At 39.9% G+C, this 18946-nt stretch overlaps 1 protein-coding gene across 1 annotated transcript; it reads left to right on the top strand.

The window, feature by feature from the left end:
* The first annotated feature begins 1638 nt into the window (after positions 1-1638).
* Positions 1639-18661, top strand: LOC134539144 (programmed cell death protein 10). Its single transcript, XM_063380899.1, has 5 exons — positions 1639-1927; positions 9183-9360; positions 11749-11881; positions 14875-15039; positions 17248-18661. Exons 1-5 carry the CDS (start codon positions 1856-1858, stop codon positions 17330-17332), a joined length of 633 nt encoding a protein of 210 aa, XP_063236969.1. The 5' UTR covers positions 1639-1855; the 3' UTR covers positions 17333-18661.
* The last annotated feature ends 285 nt before the right edge of the window (positions 18662-18946 follow it).

The raw sequence follows: 18946 nt of genomic DNA, 5'->3' as shown, positions 1-18946 counted from the left end.
GGCAAAAATGTTTAAGCTTCTGAGAATAATGTCAAGATATAGGTTGCCGTCGTCCGGGTTCTCGAGTTCGAGGTTCGGTATGGTCCCTAGCGAGAAGGCTGGTTTTTTACTGAAAATGTGTCCGGGAGGGCGCCAGGCTAACTCTGTGGCTAACCACGAGGTGGGTCGTTGGGTGCGAATGCCCTTGCGTGGCCCGCTAAGAATGGCGGTGGTGGTCGTGGTGTGAGGGGTCCCTGGTTATTGATACACTACTGGCCCTACACAGCATTTCATGCTGATCTCTAACTGGATTGGGGAAGTTCATAAAATAACATACACGAGTCTGGTTTGCACTGTCGTATACACGTCGCGCACAGAGTGTGCGGAGTGTACGTTTAATTGAAATCGGCAGTTACACTTGCAATTACAGCTACACTATGCACACTAATTTTCCCTACACAAATTACACTGGCTTGACACTGGGCGCTCTGACATGCCGTCACTAATATTAAGTTCTCGCGCCAGTCGATGTTGAGGGGGGGAGTTCGATTGGAGTCGGCCAATCCCGTAAATTGCGAACGGCGACGTCCAGGCCCACCTTTGTGGACCTCGGCTCGCTATGAAATTCGTTAAAAGTCTTTAAGTCGCTGTGGTCGGTGCCTGTGCACTTCGGCGATTAACCAAAAGTCTGTGATTGCAGGAGTCGGCCCGCACCATATGCGGCACTGCCCCGCGTAATGCCCTATGCGGGGAGTTTATGTTTACGCGGCTGGGATAGGCCCTACACCGTAAAAGGACCGGGTGCACACTGGGAGTTAATTACAAAAAGGTTTTGGAGAGTGACTGTAATTACCAGGAATGAAATCGGTGAAGACAAAGGTTGAAGGCTCCCCGTGGGACGCACGTCCGCCCCGGTCCGCGAGTCGCTCGGTACTGGCGTCTGGCCCTGGCGCGAGAGGAGGGCTCAGCATCCTCTCGCGCCAAAGTTTCTAAAGTTCCGTTATTCGGAAATTATTATATTAATAAGAGATTGAAAGTGGCTCTAAATTCACACATTAAATAATAAAATTTAACCTAATACACAGATACGTTTTAGGAATTGGATTCAACAAGTTTACATTAATTAAGTTTAAATAATGTGAGTCACAATGGAGACTGTTCGTCACTTGTTGACTGCTCCAGTGGCTAATTATATACAAAAATTGGGGAGTTTATAACTATGTCACACACTACTTTATTTAATTTAGGCTGAAGGCCGCAAGGGGAGCACTCACAAATGTAATAATAAAAATCCACACGTGAGTGTCCCGGACACTCCTACGTCGCACTTCCTTTGCACGGGGTTTTTAATTAAAAGTGATTTTATCATTAAATTACGTTGAATTTATAATGTACAGGAATCGTGGTGTCTGGTTGATTAGGGCATGGTCTTTAATTTTAACTTATGTTCCGGTGCTCGCCTGACACACATTAAATTACACGATATTAAAAATTTTTAACGATACACCAATAACCGTCCGGCATTACACAAGTTATTTGTAATTATGATTGGAATATTAGTTCAATGATGCAACTAAAACGTTACTACTCTTCAGCTTGTGCGCGCTATCTATACCTGTATTTTGTTGATGAGCTTATTGTATCTCATTATATAGCATAGTCTATGGAAAGACAGTAAAAAAAACGTTGTGACGTCTGTGAAAGAAGAAAGCAAGAGGGAGTTTGTTTTTGTATTTGTTTCTTTCAATGACATTTAAAGTAGAATAGTTCAAATAGCATTGTATTTATTAATTATAAGCTTCGAATACTTAAAAATATATTATACTTTCTTCAAAACCTTCTTATTGGCGAGGTCGAGTTTGTATACTGCAGAAGGATGACAATGGGAGATGAGACACCAGTTACATCTCTGATTCTTCCAGTTTTAATTCGCCCGATATTATCACAGGTTGGTTATCTTATTTAAGGTACGAGTTACGTGTTTACACTTCTTTAACATGACCGCCAAGTGTGTGTATAAAATACGATGTCTTGTTACATTTCTTCTTAGGACGTGTCATGTTTTAGAGGCTGCGCTCTACAATTAACCTATCGCAAACTCTGCTCTATTGTCTATGTTTACACATTTTAAAACGTATACTATTGGCTTTTTCATTAGCTTGCTAGCTTTATTTTTTTCTGATTGTTTATATTTAAATCGTAGTTCTTGAAATGAGAATATACTTGAAAACGTTTCCTCGTAGGTTAAAGAGACTGGCACAATAAACCGATAGTTTTGCTATAATAATAGTGATAAGACCTGTTTGGATAGGCTGCCTGTCACGTGATTGCAGATATGGATGATTCCGGAGAGCCTCATTCCTATAGAAATAATTTGAAAATGATTTTTTTTTTGGCAGCTGCCTTCTGTAAACAGTTGTTACGTACGCGTGGGTAATATTCTTACAGAGGGGTTTTTACGTAAAGGAAATATAATACTTGGTAAATATTTACTTGGGCGGTATTTCCGAAAAAAAAAGTTAAAAATCCGAAAATACCTTTATTTTATGCTCTTCAACTTCCTCTTTTCATTAAAATCGGCGGAGATTAGAAATTCCAAATACTTTAGGAGATATCGAATTTTTTAATTTCTTCATATGTAGTTGAGCGGTAGTTGCGAAAATAAATGTTAAAAATCCGAAAATACCTTTATTATATGCTCTTCAAATTCCTCTTTTCATTAAAAGCGGCGGAGATTAGAAATTCCAAATACTTTAGGAGATATCGAATTTTTAAATTTCAGCAAAAAACCAGCGCATTCCTGTGGCGTGCGTGCACAATTGTTTCTTGTTTACGTACGAGTATCTATTTTTTTATTGGATAATGATGTCACGTGATTGTTCGTGATAGGCCAGAATTCAAATGAACTAATACGTGATTATTTAGTTCAATTATTGTTTAAAACGGTGTTTAATTACCGCCTCCAACTTAGGTGAGTTTTTAACGTTTCTAATTTTAAAGTGTTATTTGTTATTTTGATATTGTTGCGCAAGTAATAAGTAACAAAAAAATTTACGTGAGTTGTTACTGTACATCCTTTGTTACGGGTTTGTTAAGTAAGGTCAGTTACATTATAAATAATTTAAAACTAAAGAATAATTAAAATTAATTCACATTATTTTTAATATCACCTTAGTTTGAAAGTATTTATAATGTAACTGACCTGACCTAATCGACCATTTTAGTTTACTGTTCACCCTCTGTCCGGGTTTGTTTGGTCAGGTCAGTTACATTATAAATATTTTAAAACTAAACAGCCATTAAAATTAATTCACAAAATAATTTTTAATGTCGGCTTAGTTTGAAAGTATTAATAATGTAACTGACCTGACCTAATCAACCATTTTATTAATTACGCATTCACGATTCACGTATTCACGAACACACGGCAAAATAACAAAAATGGCGCCGCTCGAATGGTTCCACAGGTCTTGTATTGCAAAATTAAAAAATTCGATATCTCCTAAAGTATTTGGAATTTCTTATCTCCGCCGCTTTTAATGAAAAGAGGAAGTTGAAGAGCATATGATAAAGGTATTTTCGGATTTTTAACATTTATTTTCGCAAATACCGCTCAACTACATATGATGAAATTTAAAAATTCGATATCTGCTAAAGTATTTGGAATTTCTTACCTCCGCCACTTTTAATGAAAAGAGGAAGTTGAAGAGCATAAAATAAAGGTATTTTCGGATTTTTAACATTTTTTTTTCGGAAATACCGCCCAAGTAAATATTTACCTAATACTTCTAATACACTTACTAACACAAGAGACGTACCTGTATTCACCCTGAAAACAGCATTTTTTTATTTCCTACTGGTGTCAGGAATCACAGCATATAGCTTATTTTCTGTTTGTTGCTTTTGTAAGAAAAACTAATTGCACTACGGAATCTTTGTTTCCTGACATTTGCATTTAATTAGTGTTTTGAGTTATGTAGTAACAAACAATAGAATGGGAGCGAAATATTTAAAATCGTGAGAATGGTCGATTGTATTAGTAATTACCCAACTATCCGCATTGTTTTGAAGTTTTATTTATGCTTCTAACTTAATGTAATTGACCATTTTCACAAATTAACCCCATTTCTCCAAATCACATACACACACTGACTCACACAGGAAAGCAAAAAATGGCAGCGGCCATTTCAATGCACAGGTATTCTAATGAAACCTATTATTTGTGATTTCTCAGAAACCATTGGGAATATAGAAACACTGTTTTCAGGGTTAATATAGGCATGTCTCTAGTGTTCGAAAAAAGTGTTTTTGGGTTTTTATTTTTACTATACGTAAAAGCCCCGCCTGTGCAGTTACATGGTTGCCGCCATGTTTGAGTCCCTACTGTGCTTGCAAACAGCTTGCCTCATTAATGACTGAGACCTTAAAATCAGAATCGGTCGCTTGACAGGTATCAAGTTACTTCACAAAAATTATTGTTGCTGCAATTGTTTCCACCGATGAGTCCAAAACAGCAAGTGATCTACCACACATTTCTCTGAAGCAGTCCGTCTGTATTGAAGGTTCTTTTGTACCAAGTATGACACAGTGAAAATATAAATAAATCAATTATTATATTTTATTAACATCCTCCTTATAATAAAGTAGTATGTAGCCTATACGTTTTCAATCACAGTCGCCAGAGTTTCCAAGGTCTCTTGTTGTAGGCCTACCTTTAGGTTGTCGTTGGGGATTATCTTTCGGACCTAACATAACTCATAAGTATTGAAGAAATTCCAGACACTGTGATGGGGAGTTGAAAAATTTTCTTTTATTTCCAGATTAACGAACAGTCACCAATTCTAGAAAAGTTTGAGAATTTTCATTATGTGTTATGGTGTAGGTCACCAAGTGTGATGTTCTTTACTAAAATGCTTGAAATGTTTGAACACCAAAAGGTTTTTAATCCGGCATGAATGGAACCATGTCCACGAGAGATTGTTGATTTTTTCCTAAATATATAACGTCAACATACAAGGGTCATTCAGTTATAAACCGAAATTTGGTTCATTCGGCTTGACTGGTGCCAGATAACAGAATGTGCCAAACTATAGAATGCTGGATTAAAAACCTTTTACTGTTTGTTTCAATACCTGCTTGGGAGAAAAAAAAAAAAACAATATTTTGCCATGTTTGGCAGACATACTGTATTCACCTAAAAGTAAGACGAGAGTTTTTCGTTGAAAAACAACTAATAAAAAAATAAGGGGTCGTCTTATAATCGACAGCAATGGGGAAATGTGGAAAATGATAAATGATTAACAGTTTTATTGTAAAAATTTTGAAAAAAATGGTTATTGAAAAAAAATTCTTAAAATTACAGAATTTTTATTTAAGTTTTTTTTTTTAAAATATTGAATAGTCATTATTGATGACATTTATTATTATGTAAGCATTTTTAATTCTGACAGAGAATTCGGCAAGATAATGTGTTTGTGTGCGTGTGTGCATGTCTCTCTCTGTCTGTCTATTTGTCTCTCACTCATTCTGTCTGTCTCTCACTCATTCTGTCTGTCTCTCTCTCTCTCTATCTGTCTCTCTATGTCTGTCTATATTTATAATTAGAGACCCGGAAAATTCGCGGGTTCAATTACCTCCAGGGTAAACTCCAATATACTCTTACACACTCGGGCAAATGCCAAGTGTTCATTGGCCGCCGACTTGTGAGTCGTCTCGACCGGGTGGCCCTGTGATTCGACACTTTTACGAGCGAGGGTACTCTAATTGGCCCTCAGTCCCCTCCAGATTAACAGCGAACCACCAACGGCAGAAGCAGCACTGAGGTATCCTATAATCGTTTGAATTTTAGCATAGCATGAAATGGAACCCCTGCAAATTTTGCGGGTCTCTAGAATGATTGAGAGTGCGTGACTTCCTGCCGAGCAGTGAGTTGATGATTGTTCCGGGGACCTTGTCTCGTGTGTCGTAGGGGGGTCGTCTCACACCCGGGGTGGGTACAGTAGTGAGTTAATAATTCTTTTGGGAACCTTGTCTCGTGTGCCGTCGGGGGTGGTCTCACACCCGGGGTGGGTACGGTAGTGAGTTAATAATTCTTCTGGGAACCTTGTCTCGTGTGCCGTAGGGGGGTTGTCTCACACTCAGGGTGGGTACGGTAGTGAGTTAATAATTTTTCTGGGAACCTTGTCTCGTGTGCCGTCGGGGGTGGTCTCACACCCGGGGTGGGTACGGTAGTGAGTTAATAATTCTTCTGGGAACCTTGTCTCGTGTGCCGTCGGGGGTGGTCTCACACCCGGGGTGGGTACGGTAGTGAGTTAATAATTCTTCTGGGAACCTTGTCTCGTGTGCCGTAGGGGGGTTGTCTCACACTCAGGGTGGGTACGGTAGTGAGTTAATAATTTTTCTGGGAACCTTGTCTCGTGTGCCGTCGGGGGTGGTCTCACACCCGGGGTGGGTACGGTAGTGAGTTAATAATTCTTCTGGGAACCTTGTCTCGTGTGCCGTCGGGGGTGGTCTCACACCCGGGGTGGGTACGGTAGTGAGTTAATAATTCTTCTGGGAACCTTGTCTCGTGTGCCGTAGGGGGGTTGTCTCACACTCAGGGTGGGTACGGTAGTGAGTTAATAATTTTTCTGGGAACCTTGTCTCGTGTGCCGTCGGGGGTGGTCTCACACCCGGGGTGGGTACGGTAGTGAGTTAATAATTCTTCTGGGAACCTTGTCTCGTGTGTCGTAGGGGGGTTGTCTCACACTCAGGGTGGGTACGGTATGAGTTAATAATTTTTCTGGGAACCTTGTCTCGTGTGCCGTCGGGGGTGGTCTCACACCCAGGGTGGGTACGGTAGTGAGTTAATAATTCTTCTGGGAACCTTGTCTTGTGTCCCGTCGGGGGTGGTCTCACACCCGGGGTGGGTACGGTAGTGAGTTAATAATTCTTCTGGGAACCTTGTCTCGTGTGTCGTAGGGGGGTTGTCTCACACTCAGGGTGGGTACGGTAGTGAGTTAATAATTTTTCTGGGAACCTTGTCTCGTGTGCCGTCGGGGGTGGTCTCACACCCGGGGTGGGTACGGTAGTGAGTTAATAATTCTTCTGGGAACCTTGTCTCGTGTGCCGTAGGGGGGTTGTCTCACACTCAGGGTGGGTACGGTAGTGAGTTAATAATTTTTCTGGGAACCTTGTCTCGTGTGCCGTCGGGGGTGGTCTCACACCCGGGGTGGGTACGGTAGTGAGTTAATAATTCTTCTGGGAACCTTGTCTCGTGTGCCGTAGGGGGGTTGTCTCACACTCAGGGTGGGTACGGTAGTGAGTTAATAATTTTTCTGGGAACCTTGTCTCGTGTGCCGTCGGGGGTGGTCTCACACCCAGGGTGGGTACGGTAGTGAGTTAATAATTTTTCTGGGAACCTTGTCTCGTGTGCCGTCGGGGGTGGTCTCACACCCAGGGTGGGTACGGTAGTGAGTTAATAATTCTTCTGGGAACCTTGTCTCGTGTGCCGTCGGGGGTGGTCTCACACCCGGGGTGGGTACGGTAGTGAGTTAATAATTCTTCTGGGAACCTTGTCTCGTGTGCCGTAGGGGGGTTGTCTCACACTCAGGGTGGGTACGGTAGTGAGTTAATAATTTTTCTGGGAACCTTGTCTCGTGTGCCGTCGGGGGTGGTCTCACACCCGGGGTGGGTACGGTAGTGAGTTAATAATTCTTCTGGGAACCTTGTCTCGTGTGCCGTCGGGGGTGGTCTCACACCCGGGGTGGGTACGGTAGTGAGTTAATAATTCTTCTGGGAACCTTGTCTCGTGTGCCGTAGGGGGGTTGTCTCACACTCAGGGTGGGTACGGTAGTGAGTTAATAATTTTTCTGGGAACCTTGTCTCGTGTGCCGTCGGGGGTGGTCTCACACCCAGGGTGGGTACGGTAGTGAGTTAATAATTTTTCTGGGAACCTTGTCTCGTGTGCCGTCGGGGGTGGTCTCACACCCAGGGTGGGTACGGTAGTGAGTTAATAATTCTTCTGGGAACCTTGTCTCGTGTGCCGTCGGGGGTGGTCTCACACCCGGGGTGGGTACGGTAGTGAGTTAATAATTTTTCTGGGAACCTTGTCTCGTGTGCCGTCGGGGGTGGTCTCACACCCGGGGTGGGTACGGTAGTGAGTTAATAATTCTTCTGGGAACCTTGTCTCGTGTGCCGTCGGGGGTGGTCTCACACCCGGGGTGGGTACGGTAGTGAGTTAATAATTCTTCTGGGAACCTTGTCTCGTGTGCCGTCGGGGGTGGTCTCACACTCAGGGTGGGTACGGTAGTGAGTTAATAATTTTTCTGGGAACCTTGTCTCGTGTGCCGTCGGGGGTGGTCTCACACTCAGGGTGGGTACGGTAGTGAGTTAATAATTCTTCTGGGAACCTTGTCTCGTGTGCCGTAGGGGGGTTGTCTCACACTCAGGGTGGGTACGGTAGTGAGTTAATAATTTTTCTGGGAACCTTGTCTCGTGTGCCGTCGGGGGTGGTCTCACACCCGGGGTGGGTACGGTAGTGAGTTAATAATTCTTCTGGGAACCTTGTCTCGTGTGCCGTCGGGGGTGGTCTCACACCCAGGGTGGGTACGGTAGTGAGTTAATAATTCTTCTGGGAACCTTGTCTCGTGTGCCGTCGGGGGTGGTATCACACCCGGGGTGGGTACGGTAGTGAGTTAATAATTCTTCTGGGAACCTTGTCTCGTGTGCCGTCGGGGGTGGTCTCACACCCGGGGTGGGTACGGTAGTGAGTTAATAATTCTTCTGGGAACCTTGTCTCGTGTGCCGTCGGGGGTGGTCTCACACCCAGGGTGGGTACGGTAGTGAGTTAATAATTCTTCTGGGAACCTTGTCTCGTGTGCCGTCGGGGGTGGTCTCACACCCGGGGTGGGTACGGTAGTGAGTTAATAATTCTTCTGGGAACCTTGTCTCGTGTGCCGTCGGGGGTGGTCTCACACCCAGGGTGGGTACGGTAGTGAGTTAATAATTTTTCTGGGAACCTTGTCTCGTGTGCCGTCGGGGGTGGTCTCACACTCAGGGTGGGTACGGTAGTGAGTTAATAATTTTTCTGGGAACCTTGTCTCGAATGCCGTCGGGGGTGGTCTCACACCCAGGGTGGGTACGGTAGTGAGTAAATAATTCTTCCGGGGACCTTGTCTCGTGTGTCGTCGGGGGGTGGGCTCTGACGAGGGCTGGTGTCCCAGCTGGAGCGCCGGGATGTGGCGGCGTCCCAGACTCTGCGGGCGGCGCTGGCCAAGGCGGAGGCGGCTCACCCCGGCTTCACGTACGACCTGGTGGTGGGCATCATGCGGCGCGGCGAGCTCAGCGTCAACATGAACGAGAGTGTGCTGCGCCTCCAGGGATCCGCGCTGGACTCCGACGGTGACTTGGGCGTGTGGCGTGGGCCCGCCGGGTTGCTCGCAGACACTCCGTGGCCGTTTGGAACATTTCCACACTTATATCTTTGAATATATATACTGTATAGAAGTCGCCAGCCCAGGTTAAAATTTCTAATACGGTTTCGTGGTAGTTGGTTAATTCACCGCCGTAAATCGCCACCATCTCTCGGGCATCGACTTGTGGTGGTCCCTAGCGGACAAGTGTCCAACCTATCAAACACCCCTTCCCCCCTCCCGCTGAACGACCTTGAGCTGCAGTTAATGATTGATGGGAGGGTGGCGGGGGAATGACAGCGGGCGACAGTGCTGCGCTCTTGACGTGTAAATAACAAACCTAAGACGATACAGGGCGTAGCGCACTGCAGCGGTGAAGTTCCCAAGCTGCTCATCATACGCTCCTGAAAAATGTAGAGTAAATCCTATCCACTCGCAACTTCTATACAGTATATATATTCAAAGCTTATATGGAATAATTATTTATTTATTTGTAATTGTAACATGCCAACTAACAGGACAAAGCATTTAATGGTAGGCACACAAATTAGACACAAATACACTCGCAATAATAAACATAAATGAAAGACACAAAACAATACAATATTATTTATTTATTTATTTAATATTTGTTGCATGCCTACCTACAGCTTATGGCCTTGGGTGGTAGGCACGATACAAACAACACAGATACATACAGACAGAACAAAACAATACAAAATACAAGACAACAAAACAAAACGATACACACAACATGCAACATTAAACATTTAGTAAATAAATTCTTTGCAAATTTTGTAATGTAGGAATTAAGAATAACACAAAAAAAACTAACTTGAAACAATATTATTATTAACCGCAAGAAAGAAAAAAAAAAGTTATACAATATAAAAACAAAACACACATAACAAAGACTAAAACAAAATTCAAATGTTACAATTTAGACAACACAGAACTAACAGGATAACAATATTATTATTAACCGCAAGAAAAAAAAAAGTAATACAATATAAAAACAAAATACACATAACAAAGACAAAACAAAAATTTAAATGTTAGTATTTAGACAACACAGAACTAAAACACACATGATCATTAAGAACTAAGGAAAATAATTAAAGTCTTTATCAAGTTTATTAAGGTTGGTTATTAGCCTAAAGATAAGATCATTATTTCTGTTAACTGTACATAAAGTGGAAGTTAAACGACTATTAAAAGGTACATGGTACTATCTATATGTATGTGTGTGTCTATAGGTATACACACACACACAAAATAGATTTTTTATTTGCAGGAACATGCCGATTTTTCGTCAACCTTCCATGTACAGGTTCTACCTAATCTGCATTATTCAAATCAAATGTCATGTTTTACCTGTTCTTTGCCTTTCAGATACACCAAGTGTGAACCATTCACAAAATAATCAAATTTAAAAAAAAAAAAAAAAAAAGGTACACGTATGAAGCTGTGAAGTTTTATTGGGAAATTTAGATTTGTTTTCTGCGCGCGTAGCACATACATCCTGTTTTGTATACGTAACAAATTGTGCATGATTATTTCAACGATAATTATTTAAAATACCCAATTTTTATGAATACGATCAGTTGGATCAACTAAACAACTTTCAAACAAAATTTTTACAGATTTAAGAAAATGCATGGCCAGGTTTTTTTTTTATTTTATTGCATTTTATTCCATCATATATAAATATATATGTGTTCACACTCACACATACACACACATTTCACTTAACTGTATTTTGCATCAATTTTTCTAGAAATTGTGTGAAAGGGGGGGAAAATGTTTCATTGTGTATGTTTAAATTTGAATAGAAAAATATTCGCTATTCATGAATTATTCAATATTTGATTCAAATTTTAACAAACAGGATTCACAGATGCTTTCTCACTCCATACTTGTAGTATGTTCCACTTGAACATGTGTACTTCCTGACTGGTAACTTTATCAACTTTTTTAGTTTAACAGCTAATTATTTTTCCATAATTTCTGAGGAAAGTAAATTGGCTAGCCTACTTGTTTAAAAAAAAAACTGTGCTTTATTTAATTTAATGTATTGTCACTTGTGTGGAATGACAGCTTAATGCCTCACGTTAATCTGTCAGAAGAGTAAACTTTTTTCGTAGGATGGGCTATATTTGGCCCTTAATGCAGGTTCTGGGACTGGCAGATTACTGATTACCGAAGCAAGATGTAAATAATTAATCAGATTTTATAAGGTATATGATTTATTAGTCCTGTTCTTTATGAGTGTATTTGCATCCTGTTTTCAATTTTTATGCATTTCTTTCTTATATAAGTTTCAATTTGAGAAATGATAGCTAATGCTGTTGCTAGCTGATTCTATGACTTGTTTCAGTCATAGAATATCGCTTGAGCAGATCCGAGGATGCGTTCCAAGAATTAAACAGGAAGTCCACAGCTCTGAAAAAAATTTTGAGTCGGATACCAGATGAAATAACTGACAGGAAGACATTCTTGGAAACTATAAAGTGAGTGATTATTTTTATTATTTCTTCAGCTGGATTTCGAAACCCTTTTAATCATTAGAATAACGAAAATGGGAGTAAATGTTGTAGAAATGAGGTGGTATTATTTGCCATCTTCCTTACTAACCCGTCTGACTAGTTGCAGGTATTATTATTTTCTAATAGCTTATAAAGTGAGTAGGGCTTGGATCTAAATGACACGCCTACTGTTATAAAAGGAGGATTACACCTCCACATTTTGTAATTTCAAATATTTTGATACCACGTGCAATAAAGCTTCGTTCTAAATTTTTTTGTTTTAACGTGGCATAGGACCTAGCTTTGGCTGCTTGTTGAAGTCAACACTTGTGAACTGGTGTAATTATCATGATAGTCATAATTGCCAGCGTGGAATGATAAGTATTTTCTAAACGGCACTTACTGTGGCCGGCAGTTATCGTGGCGTGTCTCAGCGCGGGGGTGCGGGGACAGCGGGACCGGAGAAAGAAGAGGGGATAAGCAGGCGACACATAGCCGAGAGCCATGTAGTGGCTGTTAGGAAAATATCGCCCTTCAGTGTATACCCGAAAATGGAAGGCGAAGGTGGCAGCTCGCAGATGCACGGTAAAGTGATAAATAGCGGAGAGCAGGAAATAATAAAAACAATTTATTCTATGGTATAAGTTGCTATTACTCCAAAAAAATGCAAACGTGGCTTAAATGGAAAGTTTAACATTGTAAGTTATATGTTCTGCATTGTTTGTACACTATGAATACTGACAATCGAATAGTAATAATAGTAATTAATTTTAACTTAATTTTGTTTTTCGTCACCTAATACAATCAATTATCATGGAAAGAGAACTTCACACTTACATTAAACAAATCATATAATATATATGAGGTTTTGAAGGTTATAATATGCATTCTAAAGTGGAAGTACAATGCAAATTGTATTTATATTTATAATAAATAATCAATTAAAGGTGCATTAAAATATAAAGCCACACATACACAGGCATTTTTTAAATGCCATTAACGTTGGTAGTCAGTTGTTTCCTAAACGACTGACATGAAGTTAAAGCAGCAAATATAACATAACAAGCTCCATGCTTAGTTAAATGTAAATCCAGCACTAAATGGCACGTTTTAGGTACGGAAACCGGAAAACGACAAGGGCTAGACTGGCTCCTGCGTCATCAACTGTGAGATAGCTTTCGCGCAGAAAGCTACAAATGCGTAATGTTTTGGTCGTTTGCTTTTTCTTGTAAGACCTTTTTTTAAAAATAACTTTGAGAACACAATGAATTGAGAAGCATAGTTTTAAATTTATTTTACATACTAAGTGACCTAGTTTTCCAAAATAAATCGTGTCTGGTTTTCGCTAGTTACCGAGTTAACAACATTTCAATTAATTTTGGTTAGCATAATAATTAGCAGACACCGTAAGTATATTTGATGGGACAAAGTAAAACGTTGCAGGTTTAGATAATAGTTTGTTACTTTTCCTGATAGATGAGTACAAATATTTGAGCACAACCACTGCAATTTACACAATGTTACACTTACGTAGTACAAGTACAATTCATAGGATTTATCACTTTTGGTTTGGTAACCCAGCGCTCTTAGCAAAAAGGCCTTAACACCCTGGGGTCCCCACGGGCGTGGATACAGACTTACGTAGTCACGAAGTCACGAATAAGGGTTTCCCCCCCCCTTTTCTTTGATAACCCAGCGCTCTTAGCCAAACAGCCCTACCGCCCTGGGGCCCCCACTTACGTAGTGTAGGAAGTCACGCGCCGAATGTATTCTGTCCTGCTAGTACAAACCTGGCCGCTGACCTTGACAATAGGGTATCGCTTTCTCTTCGCCCTCCCCTCCCCACCAGACAGGACTAGGGAGCTCAGACGCCAAGATAACTGCTGGGCACAGTACAGACCAGAGCCTGTTAGTAAATATGTGGCTGCAACAAGATATAGAAGGTTTGGGAGATATGATCTGTGCTTTGACATTAGGAAAAAATAGTTCAAACATAGAATTATGGCGAAAAAAATCCACAATAATTAAAAAAAAAATAGAAGGAAAATAAATTTGCATAAATTAACAGTGTAGTGTGTTAACTTAGCTATTTCAAGATGTTCTAGTTTTTCGTACATTCAATCACTCATCACTGTATGCCCGTAGTTTAAAAAATGTGTTGTGACTGCAGTCATTTATGGAGGGTGAAAACTGTATCAACTCCTCTCTCTCTCTCCGAAGCTTCCACATGTGATCCTCCCTCCCTCCCTCCCTCCCTCTCTGCCCTCCTTTGTTCAACTCCTCCCTCAGCTTTCCCCGGCCCCCCTCGCAGTTATTTTACTTTATAATAATGAAATCTTACTTGAGCTTTGTAGGAGTGAGTTTAGCAGATGAATCGTTAATTTACACGGTAACTGTGCATTTTTATACCAATGTAAAATTTCAAGAATATAAACCTACTTTAAGTGTAAATTTATTCATGTAGTTAAAAATTTTCACAAAAAGTGGGTTAAAAATAGAGAATTTTTTCTTCTTCGAATAACATGAAAAAAAAATTCAAAGATACACTATCACTAGAGACCCGTGAATTTCGCGGATTCAATGACCTCCAGGTTAGACTCCAATATCCTCTACACACTCGGGCAAATGCCAACTGTTCATTGGCTGCTGACTTGTGAGTCGTCTCGACTGGGTGGCCTGTGATTCGACACTTATATGAGTGAGGGTCTCTAATTGGCCCTCAGTCCTCCAGATTAACAGAGAACCAATGACAGAAGCAGCACTAAGGTATAATTATTTGAATTTTAGCATAATACTAAATGAATCCGCGAAATTCACGGGTCTCTAACTATCACCCAACGCTTCAATTTACAAAAATAATTTACAATTTAGGATAGTATGGATTATTTTGATTAATCCTTTTTTGTATATTTTTTCCGTGTCTTGTCGAGCGTGGAAAGTGCCGCGTCGCCAGCGCTGACCCGGCAACGTGCTTGCAGGGAGATCGCCAGCGCCATCAAGAAGCTCCTGGACGCGGTGAACGAGGTGGCCGGCTTCATCCCCGGGACCGCCGGCAAGCAGGCGCTGGAGCAGCGCAAGCGGGAGTTCGTCAAGTTCTCCAAGCGCTTCAGCAACACCTTGAAGGAGTACTTCAAGGAAGGACAGTGAGTGTCCGCTCAGGTCTGCCCCCCAGATATACCCTCCCTCGCCAATAACTAAAATACAAATTTAATCGACGTGATAACGTCTTGTAAATCGATGAACGCCAGCTAGCTGCACGCACGAAAAAGCATGACTCGTCACGTTCCGCCTGGGCCGAGCGTGCAATGAACCGGCCAACCACCGCGCGAGAAAATCTTCTGTAGTATCAAACATGTTAAGGCATGGCTTTTAAACTAATTTTTCGTGTTTATATTCAAACAAATTATTTAAATTAAATTTGCAAAAAACTTTAAATAATATTTGAAAATTAATAAAGTATGCAATTTTTCACCAATGTTTTCTTGTGACGTTATAATGTAAATTTATCGTCCGTAAACTGACTTAACAGACAACCCCCCCCCCCCCCCCCTTTTTTTTTTAATAGCAAAACGTCTTCAGAAAGAAAAGCCTGCCGGACCTCCTACTGACTGTCTCGGATACGAGGATAAACACGGTGCAACTGTGTCAAGTTCATTTGGCACTGATTTGACGAGGAAAATTTTAAATTACAGGCAGGCCAAAATCTATAGACACACCACACCAGGTCAAGAAGGTTAAGTGTGAGGACTTTTTTTTTTTTCCACTGGCAATATCTTGCAAATTGTTTTTCTGTCGCAAAGGTTTTCAAGAGATATCTGCTAAGTATGATGTAATTACTGTCAAATGCCGCACAAGTGATAACGATTACAAACACCCGCGCAACTTTTTACATCCATTGTATATGTAACTATTAGTAAATATCTGTTGAAAATATTTATGATTTAACAATAAATGCAAGAGCAATAACAGTGTTAAATTTACAGAAAATGAGAAAATAAATCAACGTGTTTTATTCTCTTTTTGGCGATTCATTACAGACATGCTAAGGGAAACTCATCAATTGCAATTAATATCAAATTACATCTATATAATAAACTAGCTGCCCGACCCGGCTTCGCATGGCTATACTAATGGAAAAAAATTAAGCCACATCTCCCATTTACAGTAATGGTAAATAAAAAAAATTCAGTGAAAATTTATTACAATGCTGTATAATGTACCGGAGAGAAAATGAATAGCACCGATGGTTTCCCGACTCGTGCACGCAATGTACAACTGATTTACCCGTACTTAGCTACGGCAGTCTACAGGCATATCACTCTTGCGCCGCTCATTATACATGCCCCTCCTTGTGGGTACGCCACTGCCGCGCGATGCCCGTTGCCATGGAGACGCAGAAGGCATGAACAATGCAAAATCCTGTTCTCATGCAGACAAAGTACCCACTTTTGCCTGGTTTTAACCACCCATGGGATCTAATTTTCGGAAAATGTCATCCTGCGTAACATAAGGAACATTACTGTGAAGTTTCAATTCTGTAAAATATATATACTTGAAAAAAGGGCAATTTTTGATATTTAAAGTACCAGCAAAATTTCAACGGTGATGAGAACTGCACTAACAATGAAATAGTCGTTTCCATAGAGACGAATGAAGCATCAACAAAGCAATAGCCGTTGCCATGGTGATTTCCTACCAAAAAACTGGAAATTTTGATATATTACGCCCCCGAAACTCCCCTTGGGATCGGATTTCCGCAGAATCCGTTCTTAGTGAGCGTCTAAATCACAAAATGAGTAACTATGCAAAATTTCAAGTCAATCAGGTATATAGTTTTAGAGATCTCGTGATGAGTGAGTCAGTGAGTGGTATTTCGCTTAATAAACTTATAGCGCCTGCGGCATTGTCAACACACACTTCGTACGTGTACTGCATGTTGTATCTAACCCCCTCCAACGCATTTGATTCTAAATTGGGCTTTTAGTAAGGATCCGTAATGTTATTGATAATATAATATAGCCTATAGCCTTCCTCGATAAATGTACTATCCAACACTGAAAGAATTTTTCAAATCGGACCAGTGGTTCCTGAGATTAGCGCGTTCAAACAAACAAACTCTTCAGCTTTATAATATTAGTATACATGTTGGTGCAATAGAGTAAAATAAAACACAATTTAAAGTGTTAATTCATCTTCCCTGCTTATATCTTTTTACTGTGTAATTTAAACTTGCTGTAATACTCACTACCATCTCGCTTGTCTTATTTACAGCAGGAATTATGGGTACAGTTGCGCAATGTCATGTGATGCAAACGGGCCTGTGCATGTAACAGTGTTGCCATCTGTTCCAGGGCGAATGCTGTGTTTGTGAGCGCGCTGTACCTCATCCACCAGACAAACAATATCATGGTCACAGTTAAGAACAAGTGTGAGTAGAGTCGATGGATGATAGTGTCAGTTTTAAAATACATGCGCCAGTTCGTCTTGTGCTGAAAACCAACAGACTTCCATATTTTTCTGTAGTGTTGGCTATGCCAACTACTGTGTAAATTTTACGTACATGACTGACAACTTTACATGCAGTCTGCCTGGAAGCAAACTGTTAAGCCATCATACCACTCCACTTAGAAATATTTTAATTACTTGATGTATCGAACAGATTGTGATACTTTAGTCCAAGTTTTATACATGTTAATGAAGAAAAGAATTGTCTCTTTTTTTTTTCTTTCTCTCTTTGCTAGTTTATAATCACCATGAAATGAGACTTGTATGTTGTGAATGTACATTTCCGTGTACATATGAGTGTGTATATATCATGTGTATTTAAAATTTGTGTGAGAATGAATTTATTTTAGGGAAATGTATAGTGTTCACTTATGGCTCTAATATATATATATATATATATAACATTTCTGAATTATTGTTATATTTTTTTCAATGTGTTTGTACTCTATTTTATTTTTCTCATCTCACCATTTAAAACGATCAAATTTGATTTTAACAATAGTTTGTTTTAGTTCTGAAATGCTAGACGTTAACAACTCGTTATTGTTATGTCCTGGATGGCGGGAATCAATGATGCAATACTGATAAAAAAATTTCGAAACCATATTTACGGCCCGAAAAAATTAATAATGTGTATCTTAAAAACTCAACAATTGTAGAGTCCAGGAGAGATCAACAGTCTAAAATATTTATTAATACTTTATTTTTTATATATACATAAAACACTTGAATATGTGCTCTAAAATTGACACTCTTTATTGAATCATGACACTTTGACTTAAGGGTGTTTGGACAGCGAGAGGTCTTTCATCCGGAACTTTCACGACCATGGCTGTGCCAGATAAGCAACGTTGCAGGTTTATTGAACAAATGTCAATATAGCTTTAACGGGAATACCGAGAAAAAAATTAATATATATTACAAACTTACGTAAAAGAATATGCAATAAGCTGTTACACAAAAAATAATTTACAAAAGTCTCTTAAGAAATTGGTACTTACATGTACCTGTGAAATGTTACCAGTAGAGATAAGATTTTATGGTTTTATTTTCAGGCCAATTTAATTTTTAAAACAGATAAGTTCGATGTTGTTGTTTTTATTTATTATGAATAAATTTATTAAAAACAATAGCATAAGGTTACATGATACTAATTTCTTCAAGATAGTGTCATTTTGTGTTATATATGACTAACTTTTAGAATATAATGACTTGTAATAAGCATGTCTTAACTATTCAGGACAAATAAAATAAATTTTTTAAGTATTTTTGTGTTTGAAAATTTATTACTGTTGTGATGTGAACTTCACTTAACTACTAATTACAGTTGCAATATTTAAATCTAAAGTATACTTTTCCAATAAACATTTATTTTTCACTTAATATAAAAATTAATCTTGGAAACATAACGGAAATGATTGATTGGGTGTATATGAATACAGTAGAATCCCGCTGATGCGACCCCTCACGGTTCCAGGAAAAACGGACTTATAAACGGAAGGGTCGCAATAGAGAATTTGGGCCAATCCCCCTCCCCAACCCAAA

Source organism: Bacillus rossius, chromosome 14 (genome assembly GCF_032445375.1).
Source record: "Bacillus rossius redtenbacheri isolate Brsri chromosome 14, Brsri_v3, whole genome shotgun sequence".
Classification (NCBI taxonomy): domain Eukaryota; kingdom Metazoa; phylum Arthropoda; class Insecta; order Phasmatodea; family Bacillidae; genus Bacillus; species Bacillus rossius.
Note: the sequence above shows the minus strand (reverse complement) of the source record. Positions and strands in the feature narration are given on the sequence as shown.